Here is a 21,570-nt window from a genome sequence, read left to right as displayed (position 1 = left end):
CTGCTTAACAGCTTTATTGTGAGATTACACAGGACATACAGGTGAAGCACTGACACCTGCTGGACAGAGAGCGTAAATGCAGCTCCTCTTTTAGGAACCCGCCCCCAACACTGCTTTGCGCTTTCTATTGGTTTACAATTAGAAGCGTGGTATGTGATTGGTCGTGTTACTTCCTGTCGACCAATCAACGGTTTTGTTTATCCCGAGAACGGTCACGGACCAGGAAGTAAATGAACTGACGGGACTGAAGCAAAGCGGCAGATTTTGAGGTCCAGGAGGGGAAACGGCTTTATAAAAGCTGCTCATGGGCTACACAGACGTGTAAAGGAGCTCCGTGTTTACCGGGACGATGCTGTGCTCGGCGGTAAACGGGACGAAGGCGTCGCTGTCTTTACAAAAGGTCGGTAGAGAAGTGCGAGCGATCTGACCTGAAGTCAACCTTTACTCTGGTCGACCCGTTAGTGACGTAATGTGTTAAATATACAGACGTATGTGTGCAGTGATAATAATAAATGGTTATATTTACCTCCCCAATCTTCTACTGTAGAGCTTCTTCTCTTTAAAGCGTTAAACAGATATAACTGCTATTTCATCAGTGTCCTCTCTCACACACATGAACGTTCAAGATGAATCTTTATTGACATGCGCAGAGAGGACAATGACGCGTTTACGGTCCTCTCCAACTGCCACCGATACAAGATGCAATATACACGGTCAAGTTGAGTCCTGGAGCTTTAAAATTGTTGTTTTCCCAGGCCTGGAAAGTCCTTGAAAAATAAAATCCCCAAAGTTCAGTAAAAATATGGTTAAAAGTCATGGACACTGGGTCAAAAGTCATGAAAATCTGGTTAAGTCATGAAAAATCCATTGGTCGGAATGTGTATGAACTCTGATTTGGATTAATGCATGGGATGTTTATAAAGTTTGATTATGAGTCGTCATATTTTCCTCCTGTGTCTTCCAGCTGTGTCTCCTCTCTCTGCTCCATGTGAGACGCCTCTCTGCTGGACCGAGTCCGCCTGCTTCTTCTCCATCGCCAGCCTCCTCCGAGTGCTCTGGACCAGAACCAGAACCCTCCTCCTCCTCGTCTTCCTGGTCCCCAGAGACCGGCCCGCCGCCGGCCCCGGCCCACTGCTGCATGAGCGGCTGTCACAACTGCGTGTGGATCGAACATGCGGAGCAGCTGCTGGCGTTCTACCACGACGGCGGGGACCGGGCGCTCGCCGCCATCGAGGAGAACGTCCTGGACGAGAACCTCAAAGCCTACCTGAAGATGGAGATCAGACTCCTGAAAAAGACGTGAAGCGGCTTCGACCGTGGCGTCGCGGACTGACGGCCGAGAGCGCTCTGCTGAGTCGGCACTTTTCTAATCTCACTGTGGAGACTTTGTCTATCGTTTCTATTTCTCGGAAGAACATTTCATCCTCCAAAGTGTTGGCTGACGTCACCCCGATCAGACGGTTTCATCCGGATTCTCTGAAAAACACTTTAGAGGAAGTGAAGGAGACATGACATAATAATGAATTATTATGAAAGTGTGTTTATTAATAATATTTGTTTTTGGAGCCTCGGTTTATTTTCTGGACTTTTGCAGCTCGTTTTTTTGTCGTGAAGCACTTTTTTTTGCACGTTTAGTTTTATTTATTTGAAGCTTGAACTGAAGTGTGAGAAGTGTTCTTACCTCGTTGTGTATTTAAATGATGTATTTTAAACGTATTCATATGAGCTGCTGAATAAACGTCTGAGAGCGACAGATTGTGTTTGACTTGTGTTGTCGTGGATTTACCCGACGAGCCCGACCAGAAAATCTAAATAAAGGTTCATTTACTGCAGGAACGAGACGATTTCAATGAAATATACCTTTTAGAGAAAATAAGTTATTGGTTGAGGAATAAGAGGGAAACATTTGACAAGATGTCTGGATCATTTAATTCGTTTCATTCAGTTGTAATCAACAATATCACCACCAGATGGCTCCAGATCTCACGCACTGGCCCTTTAAGACTGGATGTCCTTAAAGGTCCTCCAGATGTTCGTCAGACCTATAAAACAACTCTGATGACCTTGTTAACAAACAGCACCGTACGGTGGAGTCTAATAAAGAAATATGAATCCATGGCTGACCCTCACCAGTGTCTACATTTACAAACACGGCAAGAGTTGTTTTTTTTTTCTATCTAAATCCTACATTCTCATTGGTCGGTTTTCTGCCACTTTCACTTCTTCACCCTCGTAGGACCTGAACCCTCCGAACACCAGACCTGCTGAGGCGGGTCCGGGGATCCGGGGAGGCGTTCCCGTCCGTAATCCTCTGCCGGGCTCGGCGTCTATAAGAGGACCCCGAGCCCGAGCGCAGAGCTCCACACACACACACACACACACACACACACACTTGCTCGCCTGGCCGTCCCGCTGCAGCAGCCGGTGAGTACACTCATGAGGTCAGAGGGACCTAAAGCAGAGAGGAGATGGAGGTCAGGGCAGCTGAGGGTCTGGTAGACTTTGTACTGAAGACTCACCGGATGCTAAATGTTTACATGTCTGGAGGTCGACTCCAAGAAACGGAAACAAGACTTTTTTAAATATGTTTTTGCCGTCAGAAAGATACAAACGAGAGTCAGATGTTTATACTGCAGTGAGTTTATGATTTCTCTTTGTTTCAGTCCATCAATCAGAAAATAATGTCAACAGATTCAACTGCTTCCTCCATGTTTTTATTGCTAAAATGTGTGTAAACGAGGTCATGAATGCGTTGTGAAAAAACCTCTTGAAAGAGAAGTTTAGTGACTTTACACACTGATGAAGACTCTGCAGGTGAACACATGACCTCATAGACATCAGCATGGAGCTTCATCACTTCATCACTGACACTGAGAGTATTTATTGTGTTGCAAGTTGTATGAAATGTTCGGTTTAAAAGTAACTTTTGGTGAACTTAAGAGAAATCTACAGCTGTAAACAGACAAAATGTTTTCTCTCCTCCAGAATTAAAGTTATTCCGTGAATGAAAAATTCTTTTTCTCAGTTCTCCTTTAATATAAAACCTCCTGCGGTGAAGCTGTTCCTCATCTTCATCACCAGCTTTGTCATCGTCATCATCACGGATTGATGCTTCAGACCCTCAGAGCGCGCTCAGCACTTCTGCCGGGTCGTCCTTGTTCTAACGAGATTACACCTGGAGGAAGGGGGGGGTTATTAACTTGAGCCGGGGATTATGGGAAATTGGGTCATCCTCCCAGAACGAGGCGGTCCGTCTCAGACGTTTCAATCAGCGTAGAAATATGAGCGTCAACCCGCCGGGGTCGGATCAGTGTGAGGATTAAAGGCCCGTAATGTCACCCTGGGGCGGCCGCGCTGCTAACGTTGGTCTTTTTTATTCCTTTTCAAAATAAAAGAGGCCATCGTCACGACGCCGTGCTCACAGAGACACCTGAAAACCACCTGAAAGATGAATCTGGAGGTTCCCAAAGCTGAGATCAAGTCGGCCACCCGGGTCACCGGCGGCCCCGCCACCCCGCGCAAGGGCCCGCCCAAGTTCAAGCAGCGGCAGACCCGGCAGTTCAAGAGCAAGCCCCCGAAGAAAGGCATCCAGGGGTCCGTCTCTGTGGTCTTTGTGTTGCTTTCTGAGGTCCTGAAACATCGACGTGTGGAAAATATTGTTTTTCTTCTTTTTTCAGATTCGGTGACGACATCCCGGGAATGGAGGGCTTGGGCACAGGTGAGTTCCCTCGATGTGTATGTGTGTGTGTCGCTGCAAACATCACGGTCATCTCACTCCTCTGTGTGTGTGTGTGTGTGTGTGTCTGTGTGTGTGTTGCAGACATCACGGTCATCTGTCCCTGGGAGGCCTTCAACCACCTGGAGCTGAACGAGTTGGCCAAGTACGGCATCATCTGAAGACGCTTCTCGCCGCTCGCCACCGCCGCCGGGACTCAGGACTCAGGACTCGGCGGGCCGCGACCCAACACTTCAAACCGAACGGTTCCGCAAACAAACACAAGGAACCGCAACAAACTCACAATAAAAGAGAAAAAAGAAAACGACAAAAAAAAATACTTTCCCGGGATTCTTCTTCTGATGCCACGAGGTCACGACCTCTGCTCATGTTTAGCATCCTTACATCCTAACTCCTCACATCCTTACTCCTCACTTCCTTACTCCTTACATTCTCACTCCTAACTCATTCATCTCCCTTCTTAATAACACTGTGTATGAAACCCTGTGTCGTGTTTATTGTTCATGCTTTCTATGTTTTGCCCCGCTGATGGAAGAGTTGCTGGATTCTACTTTTTAAATTATGTTTACGATGTTTGACAGATTGTGATGTTTAAAGGAGCTTCGTCCTCTCGACGGAAAAAATAAAGCATAAAAACTGAAAATGAAAAGGGAGATTTATTTATGATCATCAAAATGGTTCTTTAGATTATGAATTGATCAACCAGTATTTCTGCCTTGAAGTTAGAATCAGCCTCAACAGCTAAATTTAAAGCAATGCTGTTATCTGTTGAGCTAACACGTCAACAGTTAGCTTGAATAGTTAGCATAGTTAGACCGGCGAGGGGATGAACAGACATGTGAAGACAAGCACACTCACTATCTCATGATTTAGACTTTTTTTATTTTTTATAATTATGACTTTTTTCTTTTTTTTTGTCATGACTTTTTTGTAGCCTTTTTTTGTCATAATTATGACTTCAAAAAAATGGACGAAAATGGGCTTCCATATAGCTCTTGGAAGCCAATTAGTATTATATTATTAAAGACCTAAACAACTAAACAGGGGCTATAATGCTACTTTAAAGAGCAGAAAAACACAATTATAATACATCAGTATCACAACAAATACATGGAGGTTGCATAATATAATATCTAAGATTAAGAACCCTCACGTATATAAAAATATATTGCAGGTATTCATAGGTATACTATAGCATCACATGTAAATAGATGATACCTACATTAACTAGTAGTGTTGCAAAAGTTGCACAATGCAACTAAACACAACTCACCTTCTCCTATGAGGTAATCAATCCTGCATTTATTTAAAACATGTTTTATTCATTTGAAATCGTGTTTTTGTGTCCGCTTTGTCGCAGTTACCGTCCCCGCTGCGTTTTAAACGAGAAGCGGAACGATTAGAGTACAACGCGTGTTTCGCCCGTGGCCGCTTGGGTGTGGGACCGGTGGTGAAACTGTCCGGGCGCTAATGTGTGCAACACCCGGCGTCTGAGTTTTGTGGGATGGAGTTTCGTTGACAGACAGCAGCGCGACGTGAAAACTGTATCGAGTGTTTCTTTCTCCTGACGCAGCGGGATCTACCGGCAGCAACATGGCGGACGTTATCGTGAGTATGACGACATGTTTGGTTCCAACGGTCACCGGCGGGTCGCCTCGGCCGCCGTTAGCTCGCGCGGGCTAGCCGAAGTCCGGAGTGATGAGGCAGCAGAATTAGCTCCCGAGCTAACGCGTCATTAGCAGCAGAGTGACTCGGGCCTGCTGGGCGAACCCGACTAATATTAGCTCCTCTGCTAGCTTGTGACATCTAAACGTAAAGAGGCGTCCGTTAGAGAACCGGACGGACTGATCACCGGCACCTGCACTTATATAAACCACCGGGTTGTAGCGTTTAGCACGCGCAGGTTATCAGTCTGTTAGCTGGAGAGGAAGGAAGCCGAGATGTTGTTAAAAGTGATTCAATGTTGACTGTGACCCCCCCACCCCCCAAACACACACATACACACGCTATTTATCCCACACACACACAAGCACACAGAGAGACTTAAACACAAACACACTCTCTCTCACACACACACATAGTTAAAGAGAGAAAGAGAGAGAGACACACACACACACACACACACACACACAGTTAAAGAGAGAGAGACACACTCTCACACACACAGTTAAAGAGAGAGAGAGACTCACACACACACACTCACAGATATCTTTAATGTCGCAATACAGAAGCTGTTTGTTTTTAAAAGTTGAAATTTATGTAAGCATTCGTTTTTATCATGTCATCATCACGATGTCATCATCACGATGTCATCATCGTGATGTTGTCATAATGTTCTGACATCACTGAAGAGAAGTAACCTTGTTTTGTCTGACAAATCCTATTGAAGCTGTAAATGTTTGTTTGTGATCAGCTAACAAAGCTTTCTTTGACCTCTGACCTCTAAACGCTGCTCATGTCTTTCATTCATAGATCATCAGGGTTCAATCCCCGGATGGGATGAAGAAAGTTTCCTCTACCAAGAGGGAGACGGCTGCTGCTTTTCTGAAGAAGGTACAGTGTAATAATAACAGATTGCAGAACACGTCTTCAGTACTATTCCTACAGTAATGAGGGCGACAACGCCTGCATTGTTGTCACACAGTACTCGTGTGTTTTTAGGGCTTTTGTGGTCGCTCATTGTTCATTTATGTGAGAATCTGTGCAGAAACTACCAGAGCAGGTCGGTCCTGTGCGGCCTGCCCATGTGCTTTGCTGTCAGGCATCGAGGTGAACGACCCGCTCTGTTGCTCTCACAGCTGCACAGCAGGTTGTGGGTTACGGCCCAGAGAAAGATAAACGCATTGAAAGGGATCATTCGGTCCTGCGTTTTCTCATTTTGATTCCTGTATTCACACGTATGCGCTCCCAACGTCATCACAGTGGATTTAAGAACCTTACGTGTAAAAGCATTCCGGTCACAGAGCATCATTGCAGCAGCAGCAGCAGCAGCAGCTCATTAAAAATGTATGCATCTGCGTTGAAGCAGAATGGTGGAGCCAGAGGATCAATGCAGGGGTTGGCTTTCATTCCCTGCAGTCAGAGACGTTGGGAAGAGAAACTCATGGCTTTGAAGCACAGTCAGTCTGAGCCCTGCAGGTTGTGTTTCTGCAGCTGAGACGGAACAGAAGGAGCTCAAAGCGATGTCAGTCTCACCCGCCGTACAGTACAAATATCTTCCTTTTGTTGTTTCTTCAAAGAAACTCTGGCTTCAGGCTTAAAGGACCGCGATGCTTCTGACTGCACTCTGCTCAGTTTCTCCAACAACGACCCTAAAACATGAACAAGAAGCAGAGGGAGATCTTTGTGCTGTTTGTTTTCGATGCCACAGGCTCGATGCAGCGTCTCAGGCGTTGGGTTCTGTGTCAATGTGCTCTTATGTTAACTTTACAGTGGGGTTTCCTCAGCAGGTCTTCTACTAAGCAAGCTTCCCTCGCTCTCAGGCCACATCCACACGCCGAGGTGTCCTCGCCTCCGCTCTACTTGCCGTTCTACAACCTCTAAAAAACATATAAAAACGCTGCCGACAGCGTTTTAGTTTGAAAGCTTCAGGGTTGCGTCGTATCGGCCTTGATGACCGAGCGATCAGCAGCGGTTGAATTCAACATGGATGTCGACTTGTATTAGTGTGGATTATTAGCTAGCTGCGAGGCTCGATGCTAACCTGCTTCTACGGGAGCATCGTCAGTGGCTGAAGAGTGGAAACCTTTTTACACAAGCGCTTGTTTCATTGGAATTGTTTCCTCAAGTTGATTTTTCTAGAAAGGAGAAACGTTTCAGCTCATGAACGGATCATCTGATCGGCTTCCTTTGTCTCTCAGGTGGCCAAAGAGTTCGGCTTTAGTGCCAACGGGTTTTCTATGTATCTGAACCGCAACAAGACCGAAGAGCTCGTGTCCCAGAACAAAAGCTTGAGCGTTCTGAAGATCAAGTGAGTGAACGGAAACAGCTGTTTTTAAAAGTTTAATCACTGAGGATGTACCTTCATCGTTGAGTTGTGTTGTCCTCCTCTTCTACAGGCACGGCGACATGCTGTATCTGGTCCCCACAAGCTCCTCTTCCTCCCCCGGGGAGGTCATGGACACCGCCACCCCGCACTCGTCTTCGACCCTCCCGTCCAGCTCGTCTTCTTCTTCCTCTTCCTCGTACTCCTCCTCGTCCGGCGTGATCCCGCGGTCCTTCTCGGCGCCGCAGGTCCAGGAGGACGAGATCGATCAGTATCTGACCAAGCAAGACGGCAAGATCTACAGGAACAAAGACCCGCAGCTGTGAGGAACCGACCGACCGGCCAGAGAACAATCCGTACTGAAAAACAAAATGGTGGCCACTGACTCGTTCTTCTTCTTCTTCTCTTGTTCCAGATGTCACCACGGCTCCCTCGGGAAATGTGTGCACTGTGTACCGTTGGAGGTAAAAGTGTTCTTGTTTCTTCCACTGCCATGTTCATTCAGATTCTACTTATTGAAATGTAACCTCCTCCTTCTTCTTCTTCTTCTTCTTCTTCTTCTTCTTCTTCTTCTTCTTCTTCAGCCTTTTGATGAAGACTACCTGAATCACCTGGACCCTCCGGTGAAGCACATGTCATTCCACGCGTACCTTCGGAAGCTGACCGGCGGAGCCGACAAGTGAGACGCTTCCACGTCGTCGGTGTGGCTCCACGTGTTGTTTAGACTCGACTCTGACGTCACGTGTTTGTTTCTGTTTTCTGTCTCCTGCAGAGGAAAGTTTGCGGCTCTGGAGAACATCAGCTGTAAGATCAAGTCGGGCTGCGAGGGCCACCTCCCCTGGCCGGAGGGCATCTGCACCAAGTGCCAGCCCAGCGCTCTCACGCTGAACAGACAGGTGCATAACTATGAAAATACACTTTATTCATGCGGCACCTTCGGTCGTTGTCCCCACCAGCTCCCCGCTGTAGCCAGCTAGCGCTGCTTCAGGCTATTTATTCTAGTGCTTATGGATCTCAAACCGGATGATTTCAATCAGCGATGTGGGGTTCAGGGCTCGGGGGCAGACGCCTCCGTGCCGTTGACGCTCCGCCTCAAGTGTTTTCTCTGCTCCGCTCCCAGAAATACAGACACGTGGACAACATCATGTTCGAGAACCACACCACGGCCGACCGCTTCCTGGACTTCTGGAGGAAGACGGGCAGCCAGAGGATAGGCTACCTGTACGGCCGCTACACCGAGCACAAGGACATCCCGCTGGGCATCCGGGCCGAGGTGGCGGCCATATACGAGCCGCCGCAGGTGAGGGATTCATGGATTTGGGTTAAAAGTCATGGAAATCCACTGGTCAGCCTGTATGAACCCTGCAGTTGATGGATAAGAGCTGCGGCTCGTAGCTGCGGCTCGTAGCTGCGGCTCGTAGCTGCGGCTCGTAGCTGCGGCTCGTAGCTGCGGCTCGTAGCTGCGGCTCGTAGCTGCGGCTCGTAGCTGCGGCAGCCTCAACGGCCTTTGACCGGTCGGTGGTGACTCTTTTTCTCTCCTCTTGACCGTGTCGCTGGTTTCAGAACGCGACCCAGAACAGCCTGGAGCTGGTGGAGGATCCCAAAGCCGCCGCCGTGGACGAAATCGCCGCCAAACTGGGCCTCTGCAAGGTGAGCCGTCCTTCCTCTCGCTCGCTCTGTCTGACCCCCGATGACCTTTTTGAGGCGACCTCTAACACTGACCTTTTGACTTGTCTGTGCTTCTGGTCTGCAGGTGGGCTGGATCTTCACGGACCTGCTGTCTGAGGACACGCGGATAGGAACGGTCCGCTTCACCAGAAACCACGTGAGCGCCCTTTAAAGACAGTAACACAACACACTGACGCGACAACTCGTTCACACACTGTCCCTCTGACGCTAGGACTCGCACTACCTGAGCGCGGAGGAGTGCATCACGGCCGGCTACTTCCAGAACCTGCACTCCAACAGCTGCAGGCTCTCTAGAGACGGACACTTCGGCTCCAAGTTTGTGACCGTGGTGGCAACGGGTACGTTTAATGTTGAAAGAACCAAACTGCTGCTGCTGTCTGGACCACGATAAATGATCTGCTGCCTAAAAAATAACAAAATAAAGTCCACTTTGCTCACAAAGAAGAGAAGTTAGAAAATTAGAAGACAAAGAGCTTCTTCTTTTGGCTAAGTTCAATATTTAAGTCCTTTAACGGTTTTAACTTAACTCTCCGGTTATTTTAGGAGTGACAAACTTGTGTGTGTGTGTGTTAAATTCCTCTTGCATATCTGCATTGTGTTCGTAGTAACACACACCAGGTGTTAGTTTAAGCCTTCCCTCCTTCACAACCTTGAAAGAGAAGCACAAATCGTAGCGGTGACCTCATCGCTGTCGTCTGCTTGTAGCGTGGCGCCGGCAGCGAGAAGACAGCCGGCGACACAAAGTCCATCTGCTTCACATTCTGTGTTTGTGTGTGTGGCATAGCAATGGAGTAACTCAGTTTGTGTTTTCAAAGAGTGGAGGCAGTTTAAACCAGCGACTCTGTTTGAATCCTGGTTTAAATGTCATCAGGTCATCAGTTGTCATTTCCTTCTTACATTCAAAGCTTCGTCCGTCGTCATATTTCATGACATCGTCACCCTGAAAGATAAAAAGATGTCTGTTGTTGCATCAGAAGATGTCCTGCAGTGTATTTGTTGCTCCCCCTGTTGCAGGCGGGCCGGACAACCAGGTGCACTTTGAGAGCTACCAGGTGTCCAACCAGTGCATGGCGCTGGTGAAGGACGAGTGTCTGCTGCCCTGCAAGGACGCGCCGGAGCTGGGCTTCGCTAAAGAGTCCAGCTCTGAGCAGTACGTCCCCGACGTCTTCTACAAGGTGATGAGATGCAGTAACGTATACTTGTGTTGTTGTGAGCCCGTCCAGATGTTATTCAATTATTTTCCCTCTTTTCCTCCAAAAGGACAAAGACAAGTTTGGGAACGACGTGACGTTTCTAGCGCGTCCTCTTCCTGTGGAGTACCTCATCATAGACGTGAGGCTCTTCTCTTCTCTCTCGTCTCCAGATGTTTGCTCCCTGAACGTTCCTCTGACGGAGGATTCCTCCCTTTGCTTTGCTTTCTTCTCCCAGATAACGACCACTTTTCCAAAGGACCCTCAGTACACCTTCTGCTCCACGCAGCGGTTCCCCATCGAGAACCGGGACATCCTGGGAGAGACGCAGGTAACGACAACGACGAGACGCCGAACATCATGTGTTCACACATTTACTGATTTACTGACATTTACTGGATTCCTGCAGAAAACACAAACGTTTGAGATATTTACACATTTAGTTCATAAAGATAACCGTCGCTAATGAACTGAAGCGAGGCGCTAACGTTAGCCGCTAGAAAGAAGCTCCACCGCCGTCATGTGACTTCACGCCTCGAGCTTTAAGACTCACCAGCGGGGCGTTCACTGACCTGTTTTATCAATCGGACAACCGAACGTTAGAATCTCGGACCAGGAAACACGGAGCTTTACGTTTTGTTTGTGTTGTTTGTTTGTCGCAGGACTTCCACAGCTTAGCGACGTACCTGTCCCAGTGCACCTCCACGTCGTTCCTGGACATCGTGTCGGACTTCCACCTGCTCCTCTTCCTCGTGACCAACGAAGTCATGCCCCTGAGAGTACGTCACCTCTTCTTCCCTTTAATATATGAGGAGTGATGAGTCATGGAAGGACATGCTTCTCCCTCCTGGAAGCGGTTAGCGGCGCCGAGATGTTTTCATACCGGCCCGTCATGACGAGATGATTTAAACAATGTTTTTCTGTGTGAAGATAATTACAAACAGCTTCATCGTATGAGACCGTTTCTATCAAATCCAGATGTTCACTCACCAACAATACAACTGTGAGTGAGCCAGAGGTTTTTATGGCAGCCTGACAGTATTTCCATTAGCATGATGCAACGTGTGGACAAAATAAAAGTGCCTACAGTATGTTCACATGTAACAGCACGTGTGCTAATACAGCTCACAGCAAGGTGTGGGCGTGGCCTCTGTGGCTCACAACGAGGTGTGGGCGTGGCCTCTGTGGCTCACAGCGAGGTGTGGGCGTGGCCTCTGTGGCTCACAGCGAGGTGTGGGCGTGGCCTCTGTGGCTCACAGCGAGGTGTGGGCGTGGCCTCTGTGGCTCACAGCGAGGTGTGGGCGTGGCCTCTGGCTCACAGCCGGTGTGCTTTCTCCTGCAGGACAGCATCGGCCTGCTGCTGGACGCCGTGAGGACCTCCAATGAAGACCTGGCTCAGACCTGGAAGAAGTCGGAGCAGTGGGCCACCATCGAGCAGCTGTGCAGTGAGTCAGCCGGTCGCTTCCTCCTCAAACGGTTAGCCAAAAGCTCTGGCTTGTGTCCTCTAAACCCCGCCCCCTTCTTTTTTCTCCCATCAGGCACTGTGGGCGGGCAGCCGTCCACCTCTCAGGGTTACGGGGCGTCGGGCGGCCCCTCGGCCCCGGCCTCCTCCTCCTCCTCCATGTGGTCCTGCCTCCACTGCACCTTCATGAACCAGCCCGGCACGGAGCACTGCGAGATGTGCAGCCTGCCCCGCAGTTAGGACGACGCCACAGGCCCCGCCCCCTTCCTCCTCGTCGTAACTCACTAGTGGCATCGCTGCACCAGGACCAGCTGACTCCTCCCCCCCAGTCCTCCACCTCTTTTTTGTTTGTTTTCTTCGGCCGCACTCGTTTACATCCCGTTCATCAAGTAAACCTGATAAAAACCAGACTGTTTGTTTTGTTTTCCTCGCCAAGGTGAAGCTCTTCTTCCCCGCGCCCCTCAAACGCCCCCTGCTGCGCCTCAAAGACAGCGCCGGAGACCCGAGTGAGCGCTCACGAGGTCTTCTGGGTAAAAGCTCGCTGTGCTTCAGTTCATCAGAGGAAGGAGAGTTGTTTAACCGTCAGATCGTAGCTTTACATGGTGGCGTGGAGCTCCTCGTCTCTTTGAAGTACAATCAGCTGCAGAGAGCAGAGTTCATGTTTCCACGCGCTCCTGAAGGTCTCCTGCTGGTTTGTTGGATTTGTAGTTTTTATTATTTTGTTGTTGCATTGTGTGGTTTGAACTCGAGCAGCGCGACATGTAGCTTCTTTCCCGCGCCGCGTTTTCCGTCTCTGATGTAAAAACACGACGTCGTTCTCGTCGTCACTGACTCGCTGTTCTGGAGTTTTCCTCTGGAAGCAGCCGGTCGCTCCTCCTGCAGAGAGAGAGAGAGCGAGCCACCGTCTCGTCTCAGATGCTTCCTCTCTCGCCCGAAGACATTTGATTTACTCGACAGATTCTCAACTTTAAATCTTATGTTTGGCGGCAATGTGCTCATTGGTTTCATTGGAAATAAGCATTAAAAAATATGATTAATCGACACGGAGAGGGCGGCCCTGTTCTCTGCTTTCAATCAAAGAAAACACTGAGCTTCTTCCAGCGGCAGCTTTGTGTGACGATCAGACTCCTGTGTGGAGGAGGAGGGGGCGGAGCCTGAAGCGACGTGAAACGCCGTTAACGCTCCTCGACAGCACTCAAAGCGCCGCTTAAAGGCTCATTTCTCCTGAAATTTGCAAATTTAAACAACATTTTTCTCTTTGCATTAGCAGCAGACAGTTTAACAGGTTAAACTGTCTGCTGAAGGGTTTCACTGCTCCATAGAGGCCTCTACTGGTGAGCGAGGGGAATGGTTTCTCTCACACAGGTGTGCAGGCAGGTGGGCGTCGTCGTGGAGGTTTCGACGCAAACAGATTTGACCCTAAATTACTCGAATGCGTTTGCAATTTATGGACATTTTACCACAAAACAAGAAGCTCCACGTCGTCGATCATCTCAACAGCAACTCCTCCGGTCAGAGGGCGGGGCTTCAGATCTATTTATGACCCGTGTGCTTCTTCCTAAAGAGCGTGAATCCATTCGTGGAGTGAGAATCTATTTTGAGTTGTAGGTTCATTTGGTTGTTTTTTTTGAGAGCGTCGTACGACCTGACGGACGTGAGCTTTCCTTTCCTTTTTGTATGGATCCGTTTGCTGAGCGAGCTTCGCTCTCGGAGTCACAGCCGGCGCTCGCCGAGGACCCTGGGAGTTGTATGCTGTGGACCTGGATTTGACACAAAATAATAATAAAAAATATTAAAAAACACAAAGAATTTTTCATTGCAGGTTGAATCCCACAAAATGGAGCAGAAGCTTCTCAGCAGGTCGTTCAGAGTTCATGTTTTCTGTTCAGCGCTTTCACTTTTGTCCAAAATAAAAGTGACTCTTCACAGGTTACATATGATCCTCATGTTTAGATCCTTCCTTGTGCTTTAGGTTTAACTGGAATGTTTATTTCACTTTAATGGTTAAAATATTATTATGTTCATCCCGTTTAATCAGTCGGTCTGACGCGCGCCTGTCTCTTTAAGAGCTCCTCCGCTCTGATTGGCTCGTGAGAAATAAAAACATGGCGCACCTTCACGGGAGTCGTCCTCAACGTGCTTTTTCACTTTCTTCCCCAAAAAGCGTAAATGTGCGTAAAACTTTTAAGATGAGTAAAAACAATGAAGAACATTTATTAAAACATCAAAAAGCAAAATCAAAGTTCAGTGCAGTTTGCATGAAAACACATTTAGTGCTTCAAGAAGAAAAACATTTGATTTTTTTACAGTTAATATTGGAGCGTTATACTTCTGGCCTTATTCTGTCCTCTGCTCCCTTGGGCCCTGCACCCTTGCTTCCTCGGCCTCTGGGTCTCGGGTCCCCGGCCTCCTCAGGACAGCAGATGGGCCCCAGATGAAGAACAGGAATGTGCGAGTTGGACGTCGCAGTAAATCCTCAAAGAGTTCTCCAGGTGGAGTTACAGCAGGTTTGAAGTGAAGATATCTGAGATGGACCCTCCCTCCTCCAGATGGACCCTCCCTCATCCAGATGGACCCTCCCTCCTTCAGATGGACCCTCCCTCCTTCAGATGGACCCTCCCTCCTTCAGATGGACCCTCCCTCCTCCAGATGGACCCTCCCTCCTTCAGATGGACCCTCCCTCCTCCAGATGGACCCTCCCTCCTTCAGATGGACTCTCCCTCCTCCAGATGGACCCTCCCTCCTTCAGATGGACCCTCCCTCCTCCAGATGGACCCTCCCTCCTCCAGATGGACCCTCCCTCCTCCAGATGGACCCTCCCTCCTTCAGATGGACCCTCCCTCCTCCAGATGGACCCTCCCTCCTCCAGATGGACCCTCCCTCCTCAGTGGACTGGTTGCTGGACGGGTTCGTCCTCTACGCTTTAAGTAAAAGAGTTTTCAGGATGAAGACGGCTGCACTCCTCTTCTTCCTCTTCCTCTTCTCGGTGACGCTGAGTTCTGCTCAGAAGCACCGGCCACTCTGGGACGACAAGAACGAAGGTGAGCAGCAACTTCATGGACGCTTTTACTGTCTCGTGTCCAGTCAGAGGAAAGAGCTCCAGATGTTGAGTTTCTCCATGAGGGAACTTTTGTTCTACAGCTTTTCACTGTGAAGCAGCTCCAACAAGGAGGAAACAGACTTTAAGACAGAAGTTGTTAGTTTTACTGGATGTTGAGGATGCTTTTAAACACAACATTAAGACGCATATTCCTAGTTTTAGACTGTTTAAAAAAAAAATTGAATTCAATCCTATTCTTATAATGCTTGTTTATGGGCTTTTATATAAAGCCTTTTGTGTTGCATTTCATGTTGGAATTAGCATACGATAAGATTTATTATTTTATGATCTTTATGTCTAAAATGTTTTACCTACTTTCAGACCAGTTTGTCTTTTATTTTGAAAGCTGTCGGCTCAGGTTACAAACACTCTTCATTCAGTATGAGGTCACCTTGTGACTCTCATCGTGCTTTATGTTTCCTTGTTCATCTTCTCTTCATATCTTTAATAACGTCCCTGCAGCAGAGAGGTTGACCACCAGGGGGTGCTCCAACCTCACGCTGGTTCTGGACAACTGGAAATACGCCATCATGACGCAGGTCAAAGATCTGCTGCTGCACGACCACAACACGGTGCTGCCCGACTACGGGAGGTGAGGACGGCACCGCTGCTGGTTTTGTGTCTCTCTGTGGTTGTTTTGTGTCTCTTTGTAGTTACTTTGTCTCTTCAGTAACTGTGTGTCTCTTCGTGGTTACTTTGTAGTTGTTTGTGTCTCTTTTGAAGTTACTTTGTGTTTCTTTGTAGTAGTTTTTTGTATCTTTGTCATTTTTCTCTCTTTTCATAGTTGTTGCCTCTCTTTGTGGACATGTTGTGTCTCGTTGTCGTTGTTTTTGTCTCTTTGTAGTCTTTGTGTGTGTCTTTGTAGTCTCTTTGAGTTGGCATAGCTGAAGCCCTGACACGTACGGCTCTTGTAATTCAGTAATCCATCTCTACCCGCTGTAGATGGATCTGTAACCAAACTGTGATGTTGTATTCTTTGACTCCTCTGAGACTCTTTTCTGGTCTTCATCCTCCCGTAAGTTTCATCACTCATCTCACTGAACATGGAGGTTTCTGCCCTCAGGATCCAGCCGCTGTCCAACGCGCTGGCGGATCTCTACAAGGAGTTCAACGGCCTGAAGGCGCTGCTCGCTGAGCTGACGGACAAGTTCTCCGGCGTGGAGGCCTTCGTGGACCTCCTGCGAGCCGAGAGGAACCCCGCAGCGGCCCGCGGAGAACCCGCAGGACGGAGAACCCGGGTCGTGGTGCGGAGGATCCAGAAACCTGCAGGTCCACGGGTCTGAAGCTGCACCGCATGAAGCCGATGAAGCGGTTTCATCGCTTTGTTTTTCCTGCTAAAGATCACCACCTGATAGATTTGACGTCATGACGGTGAAGAGAACAGCAGCCGCTGGATGTTTGGCCTCTAAAGTTCTGCAGGTGACTTTTGTTTTGCCTTTAACGACCACAGACTCTCAGATAATGAAATATAACAGTTTTACTGTCTTTTAGGGTGGAAACAAATCATTAATCTCGTTCATAACCTCCCTGTAAAAAGGTTTCTTCTTGTAATATCTCGTTCCACCACCAGGCGGTGCTGCAGCATCTGTGTGTACTTTGTGTTTTAGTCCAGAGATTTGTGTAAATATCAATATTGGCATTTTGTCGTACACTTCGAGGTGAACCCGGCAGTGTCGGTTACACTTATTTGATGTCTGACTATATTCATTAAATGATCAACGCTTGAACGACTTTGTCTGAACTGATTTTCATATTATTTATAATTATTATATCATATATTATAGATGGTAAAGTCTGTCCCACGTCGTGTACCACCAGGACGATTTCTGTAGCCGCAGAATAATAAGAGCATAATATGAAAAATACAAATAATCATTGGCAAAAGTATTAGAAATAAAAGCACTCATTGGTGGATTATTGATGTGGTTTATCAGTTTTATATTTTGATTGTTAAATAATTCATGTTTTACTGGATCCATGTGTGCAGTCTGGTGACAGGAAGCAGCTTTTTAATTAAAGTAAAGCTCCTAAATAAACCTGCTGGAGTATAAAATACAACATAGCATCACATGTTTTTACATACAAGACATTTTGTGTTTTGGTCGATAACAAAAAACATTTAGAGAAAAATATGAGAAAGTTCTGCAAAAGTTTTTAAAAAATACAAGAAAACGTACTGAAATAGAAGACTAATATATCTGTTAGTGAGGTATAAAGTAGTAATAAGTATCTGTTTAAAGTAAATAACCTCACGTTGAACAAGACAAACAAATCCTAAATAGTTTGAAACATGGACACATCTTAGGTTTCAAAACTGCCGATATGGAAACTTAAGGCTTTCCGGTGAGTCCCTGAACGCACCATCATTTTCTTGTTTGGTGAGAAATGAAACTGAAGGTTCCGCTTCAGGGACCGTGGAGGAAATAATCGCTTATTAAAAACCGAAAAACGGTTATTAACGTTTATTAACCGGTAATATTTTAACCCAAACTCTGTTACAGATGTTTTAAGTGTTTTATGAATCAAAACATTTGACTCAAATGCAGTTTGCGTCCAACAATAAACTACAACGTTCATCAAGGGGACGAACTCGCCGTCGCTCCCTGGACGTTACATCCGGGTCCTCACGGCGGATAAAATCAACGTTTCCTCCATAGTTGTGACAGCTGAGTGACCTGCGACCGAGGAGGTGAGTGGACTCAAGAAGACTCGACTTTTAAATATTTTACTGCAGATTATTATTATAAACAGACAGGTGACGCAACGCCGACAATATTTGTGTTTAATTATTGATTTCTAATTATTAAAATCATCTTTTTGTGTATTTGAACGAACCGCGGACATTACTGGAAGTAGCTCAGATGAAGTAATTAAGTATATTTTATTGATTTGAAAATAACAGAACATAAGATATTTATTAGAAATATGTTGTTTTGTGTATACTAACAATAAAGTGTCGATGTATTACCGATGGCACTTCTGTGTCATAATTAGTTTATGATGGCATCATATCTTAAAGTACAAAGATGAAGACTTGCACTGGTTTGGCCTCCCTTACTGGTTTAGTCTAACTGGCTGACTTGAAGATTACAGGAGCAGAACTCACTGAGGAGAGATGGAGGAGGCCAAGAAACAAAAGAAAAGAAATAAGGTAGAAATGTGTAAGGACACATTCCAGGATGTGTCTCTTTCTAGTTACTTTGTGTCTCTTTGTAGTTACTTTGTGTCTCTTTGTAGTTACTTTGTGTCTCTTTGTAGTTACTTTGTGTCTCTTTCTAGTTACTTTGTGTCTCTTTCTAGTTACTTTGTGTCTCCTTATAGTTGTTTTGTGTCTCTTTGGAGTGACTTTGTAGTTATTTTGTCTCTTTGTAATTGTTCTGTATCTTTATAGTCGTCTTCAGTATGTGAAGTAATAAACGAACAAACAACATGTCCTCAGTTCAAGATGGCGTGTGTGTGTGTGTGTGTGTGTGTGTGTGTGTGTGTGTGTGTGTGTGTGTGTGTTCGTGTTCCAGGTTCGAGGACCCGGCCGCTCCGGCAGGAAGAACAAAGACAAAGAGAGGAGGAAGAAGAAGAGAGGTGAAACAAGAAGAGCGAGCGCCTCGAGCGTTAAAGAGGAGGATGTGGAAAGGAAGAGCGAGGGAGGGATGGAGGCGGCGGAGGGAGAGATGGAGGCTGCGGAGGGAGGGATGGAGGTGTCGGAGGCCTCGAGCAGCGTAGCGGAGCAGAGCGTCCCCGCTGGAGACGGCGAGCGTCGAGACGCCAAGATGGCGTCGGCTCAGACTCAAACGAGGAAACGCAAAGGTCACGACAAATTCACGCAAACGGCCGCTGCCGCTTCTCAGAGCCACAAGGAGACGCAGACGGAGCTGTCGGGCGCCAAGCGGGACGACGGGGAGACGGAGGAGAAGAACGAGGCCGAGGTCACGCCCGAGGTCACGCCCGAGGTCACGCCCGAGGTCACGCCCGAGGTCAAGCCCAGGGTCACGCCCGAGGTCACGCTGAAGCAGAATGAAACGCCGGGCGCCGACGGAGCGTCTTCGGATTCGGTCAAAGATGGAAACCCGGAGAAAGAGGCGAAGTCTGGAGAGCAGAATCCAGGCGCCGGCGTCTCGGGGGAAGCAGCCGGAGCCAAGTCCTACGCCAGCGCCGTGTCCGGAGGGGGCGGCGGCCCGGAGGCGGATAAGAACACAAAACCTCCCCAAAGCTCTCGGTAAAACTCACCTGACTCACTCTCTTTTCTTTTTTGACTGTACTAAAGTCTGTAAGTACACAAGCATGAATGATAAAAGCAGTAATTTAATGTTTTGCAGGTTGCAAATGAAAACAGAAGTTCATGTATTTCATAAAATGAGCTCATTGAATGTATTTTAAACGTGTTGTATTCTCTCTCCGCAGTGATCGAAGCCCAGTCAGAGCTCCGCCTCCGGACCCAACCTTCACCGTCCACGTCTACGCCGTGCTGGACAAAAAGTTTCGCTTCACACAAGACCACGACACACTTCTGTTGTGTTATTACGGAGGATTTATTCCCTTTAAGATGACGCACTTTGTGTGAGTATTGCCTGTTTGAAGTACTCAGGTACAACATTGAAGTACTTGTACCTCTACCATTCTCTCTCCTGGCCAACAGGGGGCGACTCCTCTGGTTGTATAGAAGTCTCTGCTTCATGTGTTAAAGCTGCATTCTCTCTCCTGGCCACCAGGGGGCGACTCCTCTGGTTGTATAGAAGTCTATGCTTCATGTGTTAAAGCTGCATTCTCTCTCCTGGCCACCAGGGGGCGACTCCTCTGGTTGTATAGAAGTCTCTGCTTCATGTGTTAAAGCTGCATTCTCTCATTATTTTATGTTAGTGGACTAAAAGAAGGAGGGTATCTGGTAGAAGCAAGTCTTTCCGTTCAAGAAAAGGACTTCAGGAGAGGTGATTGCTGGATTTATTGGTACGAAGTGAACCAACGAAACAAAAGGATTTCAGGAAGTATCGAGAGACAAGTTGAAATTCCATTCGACCGCAACGTTAAAGGTAAGAAATGAAAGTCCTTTAGCTTCAGCACGTCGTCACTCAGCTGCAGCTCTTGATCTTTCACATGAGCCCGGCCGTGTTTCCCTCTAGAGTTGCACCTTTACGAAGGCTTCATCGCTCGCCAGGACACGAGCTTTTGGCACAGGTTGGGCTGGCAGAAACCAAAAGGTGTTGCGGTGTCAGACGCCTGGCTGGCCTCGGCGAGGGCTCTGCTGCACAGAGTCTTCCAGGACTGGTCTCCGTCCGACAAGCAGAGCACCGACAGACTGTGTGACAGCTTGATGCATTTTACACGGAGTCTCGGTTCTGCACACACGAGGATGAGATTCCCAGACGACTCACATCCTCCCATGGTCATGGTAGGTGCACCAGACGCATTCGATAAGCAGAGTTCACCACGTTTGATCATGGACATTTGGTTAAAAGTCATGGAAATTTATGAAAATTTCGTGAAAATTCTAGAAATTTCATGGATATTCATGGAAATTTCGTGAAAATTTATGGAAATTTGGTTAAAAGTCATAGAAATTTGGTTAAAATTCATAAAAATGTCATGAAAATTCTTGAAAATTTTGTGAAAATTTTGTGAAAATTTAGAGAAATTTCGTGAAAATTCATTGACATTTGGTGAAAAGTCGTGAACAACATTGGTGAAGATGTGTATGAACCCTGTCTGTCGTAAACACAACATTCCACCAGTAAACACGTGTTGTTATTTCTATTCTCAGGCATCAGAGCTGATTGCAGAGACTTTGGTTCAGATGTTGAGAGGCGAGGCGGAGGAGAAGCTCCGCGGCGGCTGGAGCAGCAGCGGCGCTCTGGCTCGCGGCATGTCGCTGTTCACGGTCACCAGAAAGTGTGACGTCCACCTCGGGAGTGAAGGCTGGACTCAGCTGTGTCTCCTGGTGTCCTCTGAGGCCGCCATGGACCAGACCAACCTGGACTGGATGCGCGGTCACTTCCCGCAGCCACAATAGTGAGTCTGAAGCGACGGGCGTGACCGATGCTGCTCGTCGGTTCCTCGTCGGTTCCTCGTCGATGCTCTTGACTCCTGTTCCTTCTTCCTTCAGCGTCGCGGTGGGTCTGATGAACCTCTGCGCCCGGCAGAAGGTGCCGGAGCTCGTCCTGCTCGTTCCCCTGCTGCTCCGGCTCAGACAGCCGGGAGCCGACGCCGGCCGGGCCGGTCCCGCCGTGGAGGAGCAGGACTGGTCCGCACTGGAAAGGGTCGATTTCCGCATCTTCAGGGAGAACATCCGGTCCAGCCCCGACACGAGAAAGTGAGTCTGTCTCGAAGGAACCTTTCAGATCCCTCGCTGTCCGGCTGAAGCCCAGCGTGCTGCACGTCCAGACGGATTCAGGTCCAAATCGTGGTGTTTGGATGGCG

At 47.8% G+C, this 21,570-nt stretch overlaps 4 protein-coding genes across 4 annotated transcripts in view; all 4 read left to right on the top strand.

The window, feature by feature from the left end:
- Positions 1-215: 215 nt before the first annotated feature.
- On the top strand, positions 216-1,701 carry oxld1 (oxidoreductase-like domain containing 1). Its single transcript, XM_068599319.1, has 2 exons — positions 216-400; positions 965-1,701. The coding sequence occupies exons 1-2, from the start codon at positions 350-352 to the stop codon at positions 1,301-1,303; spliced, it is 390 nt and encodes a 129-aa protein (XP_068455420.1). The 5' UTR covers positions 216-349; the 3' UTR covers positions 1,304-1,701.
- A 1,747-nt stretch (positions 1,702-3,448) lies between these two features.
- pde6gb (phosphodiesterase 6G, cGMP-specific, rod, gamma, paralog b) lies at positions 3,449-3,897 on the top strand. Its single transcript, XM_068599313.1, has 3 exons — positions 3,449-3,594; positions 3,678-3,718; positions 3,821-3,897. The coding sequence occupies exons 1-3, from the start codon at positions 3,449-3,451 to the stop codon at positions 3,895-3,897; spliced, it is 264 nt and encodes an 87-aa protein (XP_068455414.1).
- A 1,257-nt stretch (positions 3,898-5,154) lies between these two features.
- Positions 5,155-12,470, top strand: nploc4 (NPL4 homolog, ubiquitin recognition factor). The gene is made up of 17 exons (XM_068599321.1): positions 5,155-5,344; positions 6,209-6,289; positions 7,597-7,706; positions 7,795-8,043; positions 8,137-8,185; positions 8,306-8,400; positions 8,494-8,617; positions 8,842-9,021; positions 9,285-9,371; positions 9,475-9,546; positions 9,622-9,748; positions 10,425-10,585; positions 10,671-10,742; positions 10,839-10,931; positions 11,263-11,379; positions 11,943-12,045; positions 12,139-12,470. The coding sequence occupies exons 1-17, from the start codon at positions 5,330-5,332 to the stop codon at positions 12,300-12,302; spliced, it is 1,899 nt and encodes a 632-aa protein (XP_068455422.1). The 5' UTR covers positions 5,155-5,329; the 3' UTR covers positions 12,303-12,470.
- A 5,351-nt stretch (positions 12,471-17,821) lies between these two features.
- The window catches only part of rnf213b (ring finger protein 213b), a 31,317-nt gene continuing 27,568 nt past the window's right edge, over positions 17,822-21,570 (top strand). The window contains exons 1-8 of the mRNA XM_068599309.1: positions 17,822-17,851; positions 18,249-18,313; positions 18,678-19,375; positions 19,561-19,716; positions 20,017-20,186; positions 20,277-20,545; positions 20,915-21,162; positions 21,257-21,463. Of these exons, the coding sequence (XP_068455410.1) occupies positions 18,278-18,313; positions 18,678-19,375; positions 19,561-19,716; positions 20,017-20,186; positions 20,277-20,545; positions 20,915-21,162; positions 21,257-21,463 (1,784 nt within the window). The 5' untranslated portion in view covers positions 17,822-17,851; positions 18,249-18,277. The remainder of the gene's footprint in view (positions 17,852-18,248; positions 18,314-18,677; positions 19,376-19,560; positions 19,717-20,016; positions 20,187-20,276; positions 20,546-20,914; positions 21,163-21,256; positions 21,464-21,570) is intronic.

Source organism: Clinocottus analis, unplaced genomic scaffold (genome assembly GCF_023055335.1).
Source record: "Clinocottus analis isolate CAN_PGR_092001 unplaced genomic scaffold, fCliAna1.0.p SCAF_44, whole genome shotgun sequence".
NCBI lineage: Eukaryota > Metazoa > Chordata > Actinopteri > Perciformes > Cottidae > Clinocottus > Clinocottus analis.
The sequence above is the reverse complement of the archived record's forward strand: the minus strand, read 5'-3'. Positions and strand labels throughout refer to the sequence as shown.

Bases quoted from the DNA above. Each gene is read 5' to 3' on its own strand.
- nploc4 (XM_068599321.1), top strand. The intron at 6,290-7,596 runs GTACAGTGTAAT...TTTGTCTCTCAG, and splicing joins CTGCTGCTTTTCTGAAGAAG to GTGGCCAAAGAGTTCGGCTT. The intron at 10,586-10,670 runs GTGATGAGATGC...TTCCTCCAAAAG, and splicing joins TCCCCGACGTCTTCTACAAG to GACAAAGACAAGTTTGGGAA.
- pde6gb (XM_068599313.1), top strand. From the start codon at position 3,449: ATGAATCTGGAGGTTCCCAAAGCTGAGATCAAGTCGGCCACCCGGGTC. The intron at 3,595-3,677 runs GTCCGTCTCTGT...TTCTTTTTTCAG, and splicing joins CCGAAGAAAGGCATCCAGGG to ATTCGGTGACGACATCCCGG. The intron at 3,719-3,820 runs GTGAGTTCCCTC...TGTGTGTTGCAG, and splicing joins AATGGAGGGCTTGGGCACAG to ACATCACGGTCATCTGTCCC.
- oxld1 (XM_068599319.1), top strand. From the start codon at position 350: ATGCTGTGCTCGGCGGTAAACGGGACGAAGGCGTCGCTGTCTTTACAA. The intron at 401-964 runs GTCGGTAGAGAA...TGTGTCTTCCAG, and splicing joins CGTCGCTGTCTTTACAAAAG to CTGTGTCTCCTCTCTCTGCT.